General features: G+C 46.6%; 1 protein-coding gene across 13 annotated transcripts in view; it reads left to right on the top strand.

Annotated features, from left to right (window-relative positions):
* The window catches only part of HECTD1 (HECT domain E3 ubiquitin protein ligase 1), a 559,621-nt gene that overhangs the window by 204,724 nt on the left and 337,534 nt on the right, over positions 1-17,363 (top strand). For all 13 annotated transcript variants that reach the window (XM_085627391.1, XM_085627395.1, XM_085627387.1 and 10 more), the window contains exons 10-11: positions 4,006-4,180; positions 11,441-11,579. In XM_085627391.1, the coding sequence (XP_085483517.1) occupies positions 4,006-4,180; positions 11,441-11,579 (314 nt within the window). The remainder of the gene's footprint in view (positions 1-4,005; positions 4,181-11,440; positions 11,580-17,363) is intronic.

Genomic DNA, 17,363 nt, shown 5'->3' with positions numbered 1-17,363 from the left:
CGCGAAGGAGAAGCTTCAAAGGCGTGCCGCCTTTGTGAGCCTCTCCAGACCATTTGCTGCTTTCAGCAACTGATCCCCACTGGTTCTACCCCCCACTTTGGGCGGGAGAACCGGCGGGGAAAAACAAGTGAGGAAAAGAGATGTGCCTACCTCTGCCAACTCCACCCCTCAGGTGGGGGAGGCGAGGTGAAGCACAACCTCCAGTCCCTGCCATCTTGAGGATGGAGGGACTCAACCAACCAGGGACAGGCTCCTGTCCCCCTCCCACTGGAGAGTGGCAGAATAGGGGCTGTACCCACCCCAGGGAAGGGACCCTTTGGTCCCTGCCCTTTACCTACCTGTAACTCGCCTAAATTTAGTATTTAGGGGGCACCCTGAACCTTCCTTCCTCAAATCCATCCTACCTACAAGAAGAAAAGAAAGGACGAAGAGCCATGCAGAGCTAATAAGAGGACGACGCCCACTGACTTGGCCCCAGCCCTACCGGCCTGTCTCCCCTCGCACCTGCTCCTGCGAAATCCCGGCGTGTGCTGCAGCCAGCAACCTCACAAACCCCGGAGGACCTGCCTGCCTTCACTTTCCAAACTCTTTCTCCCGTGAACACCGGATGTGTTTAAACTGCAGCTTCTGTTGCCAGCCAGAGACCGCAAATCCAGACCACTCTGCACCCGCCGAACCCAGCCCGCGCTCGAGTGGAAAAACAGCACGAGGAGGTCCCCCCGGCGATCCTGACCCGAGATCAAGCCTCCAGACGATGCCTGCAGCCTTAATCCAGAGGACACCCCCCCCATACCGCGACCAGAGCGGGTAAGAAAAACCGACCTCAAAAGGCACCCCTGCCCCTGACTCCCCACGGCCTTGTGTGCCAAAACCAACAGTGCCTAACCAACCCACGACATCCCAACTTACCCCTCGAAGTGGTGGTCGCACCCAGAAGATCCTCGTCCCCAAGCCTGCAGTGTTTCTTTGTCCCAGAGGTTCTCCATTGAAAACAAAAGGGCACCCGACCTCAATACAGCACCCGGCTGCCCTAGTGCCACCGAGGGTGCACCTTAGGTGCAACTTTGGTCCCCAACCAGCCCTGGACTTAACCCTAGGAGCTTTGCTCCCACAGCCTAGTGGCCTGCTTGCCAGCAGCCACCAACCGGAGGCCCCCTATCCCCCATTGGATAACATTGGGCCTCAACACTCTGCACACGTCCGCCCTAGTGCCACTGAGGGTGCAACAACAGTGCATCACTGACCCTGGGAGACCCCTGAGTCTAACCCCAGAACCTTAACTCCCACAGCCGATTACTACCTGAGAACCGTTAACCTGTTTTCCCTCCATAGGATAACATTGACACTTTTTTCTCTAAAAAGTTTCCAAGTGTGGAGTTTTGAAATCTGAAAATATTCTTTAAAAATCATGCCAATAACCAAAACGTAAATACTTACCTGTTTCTAGGAAATGTTCCAGTGCTGATCTAGGTATCCAGCAGTGAGTTAGAAAAGTAACATAAAAAGTAATTTACTGAAAAAGCCTATTCATTCCAATGTACTGTATTTGCTAAGTGTTGCATACTACTGCTCCCCTGTAAATCAAACAAAGTACAATTTCTATTGCATTTTCAAACTGTTCTATATCCAGTAACTTATTACTGTAAAGTATTTTCTGCTTACCTGTGCCAGGCCTGCTTGGTTTTAAAAATAAACAGTATATTTTTTATACAAACACAATTGGCCTAGAGTTCAGTTCTTGAGTGTGTGAGACCATTTGCTGACTGAGTGTGTACAACAAATGCTTTACACTGTCCTCTGATACTGCCTTACTGCTCGACCAAGTTACCACTTTAGAGAGTAAGGTTATATCTAAGTTTAACCTCTGCCAAACCTCTGGGGACTGTGGACTCTGTGCACACGGTACCTATTTGGGAACAGTATATACAGAGCCACTTTCTTACACCAACCCTACCCCGCCGGGGATCTGGCCAGGTTGTTTAAGACTTGGCTGAAAATTCCTACGATGCAAAAGTGGGAATACAAGTACGTAAGCTTTTCTTTTGCATCATAGGCTCTTCGTTGCTAGTCATGAATGCACGAACAGAGTAGCAATGTAACTGTTGTTCAGGAAAGTGGCTGTTGGGCCGAAAGAAAGGTAAATTAATAGATGTAATCAAGGGCTACCCCTCGGTGTAAAGGAGTATATAAGTTGTATAGGTTTTGAAGTATTTCCTGACCAAACCTCACATCAGCTCGCGTGTCTGAGGCTGGGCAATAATATCCATTAAATATATATCCAGTATTCCAACTTGCAGTGTTGCTAATACCAGCGATTGGAACATTCCTGAGCCAGGAGACAGTATATGCTTTAGCTCTAATGAAACGTGCTGTAGGTTTGCCTGGAATGTGCTAACCTGCCAGTTCATAGCACAAAGTAATGCTAACTACTATCCATCTAACAGTAGACTATTCAGAGGTTGCTAAACTTTGACTAAGGTGAACATAATTCACAAAGAACTGATTCGAATTTCTGAGGGCTTTAATCTGGTCAAGGTAGACTCAAAGTAACCTTCTTATGTCTAATGAGCAAAGAGACTGCTCTGCAGGTATAGGAGCATGGGAAAGGAAGTCGGTAGTGTGGTGTGATTTGTATTAAAGTCAGAAACCACCTTTCCAAGAAAGAAAGAAGGAAGGATGTGTCCTCATCACTACCCAGTTAGATTGGAAAACATTGCGTAAGGCTGTATGGGCGACAAAGCTTGTAGTTCACTCATCCTACGAGCAGATGCGATGGCTACCAAAAAAGACTGCTTTTCATGAAAGATGTTGCAATGTAGACTTGTGAATTTGCTGAAAAGGGAAGACTATTCGGTTTTATAAAACTAGATTAATTCCCAATGAAGTCAGTGTTCTGATTTATGGGAACACTTTTGTGAGTCTTTCCAAGAAGTCTTTAATGATGGGAACTTTGAAAAAGGAAATCCTATTTGAGTCCTGATAGCTGCCAAATGCCCTTTTATAGATAAACATGGTAGCTTGGATCAGGCTAGTTGTAGCAAGTTAGATATTATAATGTCCTTCTGGCAGGTACTAGGGTTTTGTCTATTATTTTTACATGACAAACAGAACGACATCCCCTTCTTTGAATAACAGGTTCTTGTAGAAGGACAATTGGTCTTTTACAATCTGCATGCGTGCGGGGGGAAGATTTAATTAGCCAATACGGCCTGACTTAAGGAGCCATGCTGTGAAATTCAATGAAGTTAAGTTTGGGGGTTGAACCTGCCCCTGACCTCTGGCAAACAGATTGGGTTTGAGTGATAACCTCGTACATGGTTTGAGGGACATCTTTAGAAGGTCCAGATACAACCATTGTCTCAGTCAGTCTGAGGCTATCTTTCCTCGAGCTTTTTCCTAGTTTCACTATTACAGAGGGGATCAGTGGTATCCGAGGAAAGGTGTACAGAAAATCTGACCAAGTTGTCAAAAGGGCATTGCCCATTGACCCCCGGTTTGGTCACCTTAGTGTGAAGTCTTGGTATTTTTTTTGTGCCATTGCCAAGAGATTAAAGGTGTTCTACACACTTCGAACTTCTTGGCTCTAACTTTGTTGTAGTTGTCCAGGAACCCCACCCCTTTTGGTTCTCCTCGTAAAAGCAACTGAGAAAATCAGCCTGTGGGTTCTTCTTCTCTGGCATGTAGATCGCTGCTGTTGCCTCTGGCCAGAGCTCCCATGAATGGTGGTCTCAACCCACTAGCTCCTTGTTTGTTGATGTAAGGCCTGGTGATGGTGTTGTCTGTCTGAATTATCATTGTTGTCCTTTCCTGTAGGGACAGGACTAATGCTTCCCTTAGACTTTGTGGTGTACCCACATAGCTGCACCTTCCTCGTCATGCTATCTCTTTACTCGTGACTTTTTTTGCCGTCACCACTCTCTGTGGTGCTCCCTCTGTCTCCCTCTTCCCCCCACATTGTGTCAGATGCGTCCTTTATCCCCACTCTTACATTGTCTTCATTTTCAGGTGACTGGATGTGTCCCGTCAACAAAGGGGATGAAAAGAAGAAGAAAGATACAAATCGAGAGGAGGAGGAATGCAACGAGCCACGAGGGGATCCTGATATGGCACCTATCTACCTCAAGAGGCTGCTGCCTGTCTTTGCACAGACTTTTCAGCAGACCATGCTTCCCTCTGTGAGGTATGCCGCATTGCTGCCCCATGCAGAGTACTAGTATATTTCCCTGCTCTCCCAGCTTGCCTAAAAGCTGGAGAAACTTTGTATTCGAGGCATGTGAGCTGTAGATCACATGCTTTGCATACTCCTGCCATCTAGTGTTGGGTTTGGATGTTTGCAAGTTGTTTTTCTTCGAAGAAGTCTTTCCAGTCACAAGGTAGATGACTCCTCTTTTGGTTGATAATGCGCATGGGCATCGACTCCATTGTTAGATTGTTTTTTTCCACCATCGGGTTAGGACGTGAATTGCTGTGCTCCAGTTCTACACTGTTGCTTCGGTTATCCTCGGTGCGCAAACACACACCATCGATTGCATTGTTTTCGATCACATAATCCCATTCTCCGCGTATCGTATTTACAAAAAAAAAAAAACTTTCGGGTAGCTCATGGAAGGCCGTCGTGCCTACCAGCGCCGGTCCACTTCGCAGTCAATGGAACGGAAAACTCCATTTAAATTTGCCCTCCGTGCAACGTGAAGTGTCCGCGCCCCGACTCACCTGAAGTGTGCAACCTGTGCTTATCTCCGGAGCACAGAGAACAGGACTGCGACGCGTGTAAGGCTTTCCGATTGAAAAAGACGCTTAGCGACCGTCTGGCTTGACGTTGCGACATGCAGAGCCAACACATAAGATCCATTCTAGACCTCTTCTGCGAAGACTCGGAGCAAGAAGCTGGAGACACCATGGAAGCCGAGGAAGAACAAGACCCGATCCCCCATCTCCAACTACGGCTCCAAGGGGGACGAAGACATCCCATCCCTCAAGGGCAGCGTACCATGAGTACAGATCCTCCCTTGCCCCAAAGTCTACCTCATCCCAAGAAGGTGGCTTTGGTCCAACCCCCGCCTCCTGGCCACGGTCGGCACCAAGAACATGTTTCCGACGCCCCGCCCTCCGTCTCGGCGCCGAAACACATCCAAAAGCCTTCTGGCTCCGAACAGAGCCGTTCGAAAACAGGCACCAAGCCTCTGCTTCGATCACCATCTTCTCCTCAGTTTCAACCCTTACTAATTCCACCTGAGCACTCACCACCACATACACCTGAAGATCAGGATGATGGTGATGAGGTTGGGGGACAATAACCCAATACCTGCAGACCCCTGGACAGAATATAACACCAATTCGCCCACAGGGAATGATCCTGATCTGTACCTTTCCAAGCCTTCTCCACCGGACGACCGTGTACGTTACTTAGAACTGTGGGTAGAGCTGCTAATTACCACTGGGTTCAGACCCATAAGGAATCCCTAGAAGAGGATTTCCTTTTCTAGACTCTTAGCACCCCACAAGTCCTCGCATACACTCCCCATGCTCAAGGGTATGATCAGGCACATGGACAATATCTTTAATGACCCTGTCAGGGCATGTATCCTCACCCCTAGGGTAGATAAGAAGTATAAGCGGGCACCATCTGATCCAGCATACATAAAGGGGCAGTTACCATTGAATTTCTTGATGGTTTCCAACGCGCGCAAAAAGGCCAATTCCCAAACAGGAGGTGCTCCACCCCAGATAAAGAATCAAAACCGCTAGATGCTTCGGGGAAAAGAGTAGCCTCACAGGCTGCGAACCTTTGGCGCCTCTCCAATGCATAAGCTCTGTTAGCCAAGTACAACGGGACGCATTGGGATGAGATGGAGCAGTTTCTCCAATTTCTACCTGATGAGCACAAGTCCAAAGCACAGGACCTAGTGCGGGCGGGGGGGGGGGAGCTCATTTCTAATAATTCCATCAGGTGCGCCCTAGATGTTGCAGACACTGCTGCTAGAGCTGTCAACACCAGCGTCGTTTTAAGAAGGCATGCCTGGTTACGTATTTCAGGATTCTAACCAGAAGTTCAGACTTCTATCCTAAACACACCATTCGATAAGGAACACCTATTTAGCACTGAGGTTGATTCATCATTGCAAAAATGAACAAGCATTGGCATAGCCAATAGGTCTCGCCTTTGGGACCTTATAAGTGTTTAGTCATGACACAGTTGCATAACTAAATACTTATAAGGTCCCAAAAGCGAGACCTATTGGCTATGCAAAGCGGCCGCGAAAGTGAAAGTGATCGCGATCACTATGAAACATCAAAGCGCTAAAGTGAAAGTAATTGCGGTAAAGCGCGGCGCCCGCGCACATGCACTGTAGCTCCAGGCTGGCCTGGTAGCACTTTTTGGAGCCCTCTCAATAAGTCTCGCCAGACCAGCGCATGCGCTGGGCCAGGCGAGACCTAAAAAGGACATAGAAGTGGCCAAATCCATGGGAGCCCTTCAATTAACAGTATGTGGTTCCTTTCGACCCTCCTTTTACCGCAGAGGCTCTAAGAATACCTCATTAGGCACTACTACCACCACGTATAAAGGCAACAATCAACCCTCTGCCTCTAAGGGTTACTAGGGGTTATTTCAGAGGGGGTTAGAGGCAACAATGGCAGAGGTAGAGGCTCAAATACACGCGCCTCCCCCTCCAATACCAAACGGTGACTTCCCTACACTTCCCCCCCCCCGACCATTTAACACATGTCGGGGGGCGTCTTTTACATTTCCTACCCGTCTGGCAGTCCATAACTGCACACAAATTGGTATGGAAATTATCCTTAGATTATTGCCTGGAGTTCACCGACAATCCTCCAAACATTCTCCCACTGTCAAACAAGAGGTTCAGTCTCTCCTTCTAAAAGAGGCTATAGAGCGCGTACCTCTACATTACCACGGGTCGGGCGTATGCTCCTTTTACTTTCTGATGCCCAAAAAGAACAGTTTGAGCAGACCAATTTTGGATCTCAGAGAACTAAATCTTTACATAGACGATTTTCACATGGTAACACTTCAACAAGTACTACCACTTCCGCAACAGGGAGGCTTTCTGTCTACTCTACTCTAGACTTCAAAAACGCCTACTTTCATATTTCTCAGATTTGTGGTAGCGGGCCAACACTACCAGTTCAAGATACTCTCGTTCGGAGTCACCACTTCTCTGAGTCTTCACAAATTGTCTGGCAGTAGTCGCTGCTCACCATTCATGTCTTCCCCTACTTGGACGATTGGCTCATCAAAGCCAGTACATATTCAAAATGTCTCAAACACACTCGCAGAACACTACAGTTACTTCATCAACTTGGGTTCACAGCCAATGTGCTAAAATCACATCTCCAACCTTCCAATACTCAAAACTACCTAGGGGCCACTTTAGATACTCAAAAGAGTAGCTTTTCCCAATGCAGCCAGAATTCGCAACATTCAGGCTCTAGTTCTCCAGTTTCAATCCAATCACTCGCTTCCAGCTCAAGTGTATACACAACTACTCGGAATGATGACATCTTGCATCATGATTGTCCCTATGCCAGGTTTCACATGCGTTCCCTCCCGGAATGCTTAGCGAGTCAGGGGAACCAATCGCAGGGTCTTTTTACCAATCTAGTGTTGGTAAACGGCCATACTCATCGCTCTCTGCGGTGGTGGAACACACAAAATTTATCAAAAAGCCGGCCCTTCATAGACCCAGTTCCACAGACAATGGTAACAGCGGACGTGCCCCCCACTGGCTGGGGAGCTCATCTATAGCACCACACAGTGCAAGGCCTGTGGACCCAACAGCAAAAATCGCTCCACGTCAACCATCTAGAGCTGCTTGCAGTCTTTCTAGTGCTCAAAGCATTTCAAACTCACCTGGTCGGCAAAGCTCTCCTAGTTCATACCGACAACATGACAGGTATGTATTACATACAAATACAGGGGGGACACACTCTCTCCAACAGTCACATTTGGCCCAAGACATTTGGAGGTGGGCTATTCACCACAACATCTATCTCCTAGCGGAACACCTCCCTGGAGTGAACAATCAGATTTCCGATCTCCTCAGCAGACAGAGACAACAAATACACAAATGGGAACTTCACCCTCAGGTTCTCCTCCCATAATTTCAAAGTTGGAGAGTCCCTCAGATAGATCTATTTGTCCCACACCAAAACGCAAAATGCCCAAACTTCGCCTCGCAATGCCCTATGGATGAACTGGTCAGGGATATTTGCCTACGCTTTTCCCGCCTCCCACTCATTTCATTAGTGGTTCGAAAGCTCAGTCAAACATCTCTCACACTGATCCTAGTAGCTCTCGCAATGGCCTGTCATCCGTGGTTCACAACCCTGTTGGAGCTGTCTCTGGTCCTGCATCGAAAGCTGCACCTAACATCCAGTCTCCTCACACAGAGCCATGGAGAAATCAGACACATAGATCCCAAACAACTAAACCTTGCGATCTAACTCCTGAAGTCCTAGAGTTTGGTTACCTAAATCTTCCACCAGACTTTATGAACATCATCAGGGAGGCCAGAAGGCCTACGCCAAGAGCCTGGTATGCGGCTAAATGGAAGCGTTTTATCTATTTATATACATCATCATCAATACAAAACATCCTTTGTTACCAGTTCCACTTGCAGCAGTCAGGATTGGCGTACACTTCTATCGGATTAGTTCTCGCTGCAATAGCTGCGTATCTACAGAATAGGCGGCATGTATCGCTTTTCAGAGGGCCAGTGATCAACTCTTTCATGGAAGGACTTAAGAGTCATACCACCGCCCAGTGTGGACTCTTAACATAGTCCTCACGGGGTTAATGGCCCACCTTTTGAGCGCATGCACAGATGCAAACCACAGTTCCTCTCTTGGAAAATGGCTTTCCTCATTGCAATCACTTTACTGAGGAGTGAACTACAGGAAATAACCATAGAAGAACCTTTTTTCCAACTACATATAGACAAAGTGGTTCTTCGTACTAACCCCAAATTTCTACCTAAGGTAGTAATTGCCTTTCAGCTCATCCAGTCGATTGAATTACCAGACTTCTTTCCTCAACCTGACTCTGTGGCAGAACGAGCTCTACACACCTTAGATGTCAAAAGAGCCCTTTTATATTATATTGAAAGAACAAAAATCATTTCGCAAAACCAAACAACTTTTTGTTGCTTTTGCACCACAACTCAAGGGCAATCCTATCTCCAAGTCGGGTATTGCCATGTAGATTGTTAACCTCTTCAGTGCCCATGACGAGATAGTCTCGTCATGGAGCATGGTTGCGCTGTGCCCATGACGAGACTATCTCGTCATGAACCCCACCCACTAATGTAACGCCCGGCACAGGAGGGGGGAAAGGGCGTGGCACAGAAGGGGTTAAATGCATTCAAACTTGCTATGCAAAAGCAAAAATAACTTTAACTATACCCCCTACAGCGCATTCCACTCGCAAAATAGGGGCTACTATGGCTTTCTTAGGAAACATCCCCATAGTCGACATTTGTAAAGCTGCAACATGGTCTACAACACACACATTCACCAAGCACTATTATGTCGAGGTGTTAGCGAGACAACCAGCTAATGTGGGCCAAACAGTACTTAGAACACTGTTTCAGACAACTCCGACAGTTACAGGTTAGCCACCGCTTGGGAGAATACTGCTGTAAAATCTCTGCAAAGCATGTGATCTACAGCTCACATGCCTCGAACGGATGTTACGAACCCAGTAAACATGTTTTCTTGGCATGTACAGCTGCAGATTCACATGCACCCACCCTCCTCCCCGGGTACCTGTACCTGTAGCTGTTGCAGTTCTCCATCTTATTATTCATACATACACATGGACATCTCTATTCTTTACTACTAACTCCATTCTCACCCTATGCCGGAAAACAATCTAACAATGGAGTCGATGACATGCGCACTATCACCGAAAGGAGGAGTCGCCTACCTCGTGACTGGAAAGACTTCTTCAAAGAAAAACAACTTGCAAACATCCGGACCCAACACTAGAAAGCAGGAGTACGCAAAGCATGTGAATCTACAGCTGTACATGCCAAGAACAGATGTTTACTGGGTAAGTTACATTATCCTACTTAACCAGTTGATGTCCAAGGGTACAAGCAAGGAGGTCTGGCACCCGACGATAGGGGTGGCGGTGCTTGCAGTGCAGGCCATGTCCAGACAAATGTCCTGTTCTGTGGTTCAATCTGCAATCATACTGGTGATCTTAGGGTGTGACCACACTACAGAACAAGTATGGATTTTGCATCATAGGATCTTTAATTGATAGTCGTCAACATTAGAATAATTCCCCACTGTATTTGGGAACACCGTAACTCTTCAGCATTAGATTATCTGTAGCAGTGTCCATAATTCAGCAGAAAGGTGAAGTTCCCAACATGTTCTTAAATGGTGGTCTTTAAAAACATGAGCGGCTTTTCTACGCAGTCTGTCTTGCTGCTCCTATGTAAACTCTTCACTGAAAAGCATTAGCAGGGAGACCACCCTGCAGCACGTACTACATATTGCTTATTCAGTCTAGAACATTGTCACAGCTGCCACTGTCTACGAACTGGAGTCGCTGTAAACCTAGCAAAGTCCGGTCACCTCGATTGCCAGTAGTTCAACATCAGAAATCAATTTGTGAGTATTTTCACTTCTTTTTATTTATAACTTGAAACGTAGCAAAAAGGTTGCAAAATCTCTTATTTGATGCCACATGCTAATCGTGAGCCTTCGGATCCCATTTTGTTGTCCTATAATCGCTTTCCAGAGCATGGGTTCTCACAAAGATATCCCTACGTGTCACAACTTAATGCTTGAGTAATGGGCTGGTTGGAGGAGCCTCCCTATTGCCTTACTTGATTCTCCCCTGGAATGGAAATCTCTGTGCTTGGCAGTTGTCTGAGAAGCTTCAGAGGAAGGGGGCAGTGAAGATCTGAGGAGCTAAAAGGCTCCCGGAGGGGTGCAGCCTTTTTAAATGATGTGCTGTCTTAGCAGGGCCCATCCTTCCATGTGCAGCGAAATGTGATAATTTGAACCTTACTTCTGGCACGAAAGCCCGCAGACTCCACAGCTCATGTCAAATTGAGCTCTGTTGAGCTTCAATCTGTGATATTTCAAGTGATAATATGCAAAGCTCTTTTGGTCGCCATCTTTCAGTGCTGTTTTTACTAGAATTCTTGTGCTCCTTTTTGATTTTCCCTTAAAGCATTTCTGCATCAGTTAAGAAGGTTCTGTGGACTTAATTTCCACTTATCCTTTGTGAATCCGTGGCCAACACTATTCTACCCTTGAGCCTGTGTCTATGCTCTGGAAATTTAAAGATTAATACAAAAAATTAGAAAACTGACTATGGAAATAACCGTGAGCGCACCATTGTCCAGTTTGTCCTATAGACCGTTCTAAATAAGGGGTTTGAGGTTCTTTTTCTTCTCTGCAGGAAAGCCAGTCTGGCTCTTGTGAGGAAAATGGTCCATTTCTGTTCAGAGCAGCTGTTGAAGGAAGTCTGCGACTCTGATGCTGGTCACAACCTGCCCACGGTCCTGGTGGAGATCACAGCCACTGTTCTAGATCAAGAGGTGAGTGCCATCCCCTTCTGCACCAAGACCTCAGGGGGGTCAGTACTTCCACTGATCCACCCTGGTTCATGTTGCTTCACTGTCATTCTCCCTTATCCTTGTAGAGAGCGCAGTCGTGTTCCTAGACCAGGAGAGGGGATACTCTTGCTGTTGTGTGTGAATTCATGGAAAAACTTGAACTGAGAACCACATTGGCGGAAATCACATCATTGAAAGGAAATACAAATAAATAACAATTAGGCAAACATTTTCAAGGAAAGATAATTTTAAAGGGAAAACATTTAAATCTAAACTTACATTAAAATAAACTGGAGTAACTAAACAATATTGTATTGTACTTACAAATTAGAAAGTACACAAGTTGTATCTGAATATACAATAACAATGAGAAACAGTGGTGTACCCCATATCAAAACCCAGTTAGGGAATTAATTTTTGAAAATTTAAAAATATACAACTTTTTACTACAGTTAAACACAATGTATGGTTTTTCTGTATTGCTTTACTGTGGAGGTCTTTTTCTTTAAAAATATGTACCTCTTTCTATCCCTCGCTATATATACACGCACATTTCATACACAGGGGGAGTTTCACTTAAACAAATCTGTATGTATGCAGAGGGAAATATGCTATTTATTACCGGTGTTGAGTATGTGGGGGGGACCATTACATACTAAAGTTGAAGCATCAAATTGAGCCATTGTGCTCCTCCCTCAACACTAGTAATAAATACCATGTTGTACTCTGCATGTGTGTATGGTCTATTCCATGTCATATTTAAATGTGTTTTATGAAACAATATCTACTATGATAAATCCATTTTTAAATGCAAAGTGCGTTTTAAGGCAATAAAAGACATGCATTGTAAAATGTCCTTTTCTTTTGAAGCACATTCACACGATTGAGCAGGTTTATGAGGACCCTAGATAGAGAAAGAAAATAAAGGGTTCTCTGGGCCAGTGCACATTTCTGCTGACTGGGTTGAGCTTTTACAGTGTTTTTCACATTGGAGAATTTGTTGGTAGATACTTGCATCACAGATGTTTTTTTTATTTTTAAGTACCACTTCAAGAAAGACAAAATGGTGCCTTAACCATTCACATGATTGTATCTGTCTAGGAAACCTAAACTAATTCAGCAGTATAGTTGGCCATGGAAATGAGAGAAAAACTAATGTTTAAAAATCAAAATAAATTCACTAGTTTTAGTTTACTGAGCTGACTATAATTGGTGCGCAATCCTGACCTGGCCTGGGCCATCACCCATCCCTGCACAAACGCCCAACCCCCCTTGTCCTCAGGTTTAAAAAAAATATATAATGTCATGAGTGATGTAATATGTGAGGTCATACGCAGTGCATGGCAAGGGCTCAAGTTAGTCAGCTCAGTAAACTATAACCTGCACATTTTAGTGTTTTTTATTTGTAAGTTTGATCTCATTTCAGCACCTTACCTTAAAGTCTCTTCAAACTTTGGTTTTGCAGTGAATTTCTGCTGTTTATTGATCATATTCAGACTTGAGCATACACCCAACCATCTGAGGCAACCTACAGACAACCCCCGCTGTTAATGGTCTTCAGTGGCCAGGCCAAACCTCGGCTGTACTCGGCCTTCCATCCCAGGGAATCAAAGGACTTTGCAAGCTTTCATGGGGAAGATTGCATTGTAGCTGGGACCATGGGGTGAATGCTTGAATTGTGGCTCCTGCAGGAGTTATTTATTACTTTTTCCCACTTCTTAAAGGGGAAAGTGTCTCCCAGAGTCCGCATTTCCCAAATAGGTTTTAGGAAACAGGAGGCTGGGGTCCTGTAATGGCAACCACAACATTTTCTTCTGAGTTGCGGTCAGCTAATCAGATCACTCCGGCTCTGTCCAACATACTTTCGTTAAAAAAAACATACTTCCATAAAAAGGGAGGGTTTTGGGTTTATAAGTAGGATAATTGACACACAGGATCTATAGAAGCCTTGCAGAAAAACAACCGAGAACTTTTTTCGGGAACCATTTAATTTACCCCTTAAAAAAAATTAGCATGCTAAAGGAAGTTTTGAAAACAAGAGTCATTCTGTACGTTTGTTTTCTATAAAATGTTTATGCTGTTTCTCTTACAAATTTCCATTAGATAGTTTAGGTAAAATAGTGTTCGAGGCATATGAGCTGCAGATTACACACTTTTGCATAGATAGCCATCAGGTGTTGGGTTCGGATGTTTGCACTTGTTTTTGTCCTGGAAAGTCTTTGGAAGTCACGAGGTATGTGACTCCTCCTTAGTATCATAGTGCGCATGGGCATCGGCTCCATCCACATTGTTTTTTTCCGCCATCGGGTTCGGATGCGTTTCTCGCGCTCCAGTTCGAAACCGTTACCGATTCCAGTTTCGACGCGCAATCCTTCACCTTTTCGACGGTATTGTCTCGAATGCGACCCCTAATCGGCGCGCATCTCTACCAATCTTCCATTCTGGTCGTCGAAGAAGGCCTTCGGGTCGACCTGAGCCTTGGCATCTGGCTCATGGAAAGGACGCCATTGAAGAAGTGTCCTCGATGTGGGTCGAAGTTTCCCCACTCCGACCTGCATGAGGTGTGTACCCTCTGCCTCGCTCCCGAGCACGAGGCCAGAGACTGTCCTGCTTGTGCCTTCTTCCGCTCGGAGAAGACCATCAGGGATCGACGAGCTCGAAGGACCATGGCTCGCTCGTCGAGTTCGATCCCCGACGACATCTTCCACGAGGGTGTCGATGTGCCAGAGGAGCGGGTCGAAGAAGAGCTCATCAGCGCCTCCGAAGCCGACGACTCAGACGTCGAAGAAGTGACTCCAGCTCAACGGGTCGGAAGTACAGACGTCGACCCCGGCTCGAGTCTGCTTGCTACTGGTGCCCAGACCCAATCATCGTCACCGAAAAAGAAACCGCACCCATCCTCTGGGCCGACTGCTACTTCCACCCCGAAGCCTTCGGGACCGCAGACTCCAACTAGTGACTCCCCGGCACCGAAAAAACACTGAGCCGACGAAGAAGCCACTCCCCAAAAGTTCGGACTCACGCTCTTCGTAGCCGAAAAAGGCATCGACACTGGAAAAAATGCACAGAGACTGACAATTCGCATGGCTCCAAGCACAAAACAGCTCCGCAGCCAGCGCCGAAAAAGCCCTCGATGCCGATATCGTCGACACCTAACACCCAAACTTCTTTGGCAGAGCTTTTTCAACCAGACCCTCAACAAAAAACTTTAAAGACCCTAAAAACGGTCAATTGACTCTGTTCCAGAAAGAGACCACTGAGCATGCCTGCACCAGCTCCACCACCTAAAAAGAGGGATATAGCCGCATCACCTCTTAGGGTACCTTCTCCACCTCCACCACCACCTCCTCCTCCACCTCCCCGACCTACGTCCCCTCCACCAGTAGATGACGACGACACATATGATGACACAGGGGACGGGGACAACAACATGCCACTAGATGACCCCAGTCCTCCACACACCCCTGACCCCTGGGATGACTATAATACGCCTAATGTCCCACAAGAGGACATCTACCCCTGTAGGCCTTCCCACCCAGAAGATACCATGGGGTTTAATCAGATAATACACCGGGCTGCCCAGTACCATGGAGTCGACCTCCATACAGATCCAGTAGAAGATGATTTTTTAATGGACACTTTCGAAACCACCCAAAGGTCCACATCCACTTTGCCCATGCTCAAAGGGGTGATTAAACACGCTACAGAAGTATTTAAAGACCCTGTCAGGACTAGAATCATCAATCCTAGAATTGAGAGGAAATACAAAGCTGCCCCTACAGACCCAGCTTACATTAGGGGCCCTGTTCCATTAGACTCCATGGTCGTCTTAAATGCTAGGAAACGGGCTAATATGCAGTCAACAGGTGATGCAGCTCCGTCTGACAAAGAGTCTAAACTCCTGGACGCCTCTAGCAAAGGAACAGCGTCCCAGGCAGCTAATATTTGGCGCATCGCAAATACTCAAGCCCTGTTAGCCAGATACAATAGGGTTCACTACGATGAGTTAGAGTCCCTACTCCAACACCTCCCGGACAAATACAAACATAAGGCCAATGACCTAATATAAGAGGGTAAAGTTATCACCATCACCTCTATCCGGTGTGCTCTTGATGTAGCAGATACCGCGTTCAGAGCAGTGAACACAAGCGTCCTTCTTCGCAGGCACGCTTGGCTGTGCATTTCCGGGTTTAAACCTGAGGTGCAAAGCGATATACTTAATCAACCATTCGACCAGCAACACCTCTTTGGCCCTAATGTTGATGTGTCCCTTGAGAAGATGAAAAAGGACACTGATACAGCCAAATCATTGGGAGCCTTGCAATCGCAAGCTCCCAGACGTTCTTTTTGTCGCTCATCCTACAGGGGCAACTCCCGGGGATACTCGTCTGATGCCCCATCCACCTCCTACAAGTCTCCCACCCAATCCACCTTCACCAGAGGTTACCACAGAGGATGATACCGAGGTAACAATAAGAAAGGCAGAGGCAAAACTAACAACACCCGCTCTGCCTCCACCCCTACCCAATGACTTCCCTCCGTTTCCCCCGGACCATTCCACTCCTGTCGGGGGAAGACTACAGCAGTTCCTTCCTGTCTGGACCAACATCACCACAGACAGGTCGGTGCGACGAATAGTGCAATCAGGTTACTGTCTCTAACTTACCTCTACCCCCCCCCCCCCGCCCGAACATTCCACCCAAACAGCGTCCAATGTCAGCAGACCATTTGTCACTCCTCAAACAAGAGGTGATTTCCTTACTACAAAAAAGTGCAATAGAACTAGTTCCCCTGCACCAGCAAAACAAGGGAGTTTACTCCCTGTATTTTCTCATACCAAAGAAGGATGGCTCTCTGGGACCTATTCTAGACCTCAGGGCACTAAACCTATACATACAATCAGACCATTTCCACATGGTCACACTTCAGCAAGTCCTCCTTCTACTTTCACAGGGCGACTTCTTGGCCACCTTAGATCTCAAGGACGCCTATTTCCATATTCCCATACACGCTGCTCACAGAAAATGTCTCAGGTTTGTAGTGGACGGGCAACACTATCAATTCAAAGTACTCCGTTTTGGAGTCACAACAGCACCAAGGGTATTTACCTAGTGCCTAGCAGTAGTCGCAGCCCATCTAAGAAGACAACACATTCACGTCTTCCTATACCTCGACGACTGGCTCATAAAAGCCAGCTCGTACAACCAGTGTGTTCGTCACACTCACGCGACTATCCAATTACTCCACGACCTGGGGTTCACAGTAAACCACACCAAGTCTCATCTGCAACCCTCTCACACACAACAATACCTCGGCGCCACAATAAACACCTCAAAAGCGTTAGCCTATCCCAGTCCACCAAGGATAGCAAGCATTCTCGCTCTCCTACCCAAATTTCAGCCGCATCACTCTCTCCCAGCTCGAGTGTTCATGCAGCTCATAGGGATGATGGCCTCTTGCATTTTCATAGTGCCTCACGCAAGACTCCAGATGCGTCCCATACAAGAGTGCTTAGCACGACAAAGGAACCAGGCTCAAGGTCAGCTAACAGATCTGGTGTTGGTAGACGGTCGCACTCGCTGCTTTCTGCAGTGGTGGAACACCAAAAACCTTGCCAAAGGGCGACCGTTCCTAGAGCCAGTTCCTCAGATTGTCATGACAACGGACGCATGGCTCTCCGGCTGGGGAGCTCACCTATTACATCACACCATACAAGGCAAGTAGACACCTCAACAAAAGTTATTCCACATCAATTACCTGGAATTA

The sequence above is a fragment of the Triturus cristatus genome, chromosome 9 (genome assembly GCF_964204655.1).
Source record: "Triturus cristatus chromosome 9, aTriCri1.1, whole genome shotgun sequence".
Lineage (NCBI taxonomy): Eukaryota > Metazoa > Chordata > Amphibia > Caudata > Salamandridae > Triturus > Triturus cristatus.
The sequence above is the reverse complement of the archived record's forward strand: the minus strand, read 5'-3'. Positions and strand labels throughout refer to the sequence as shown.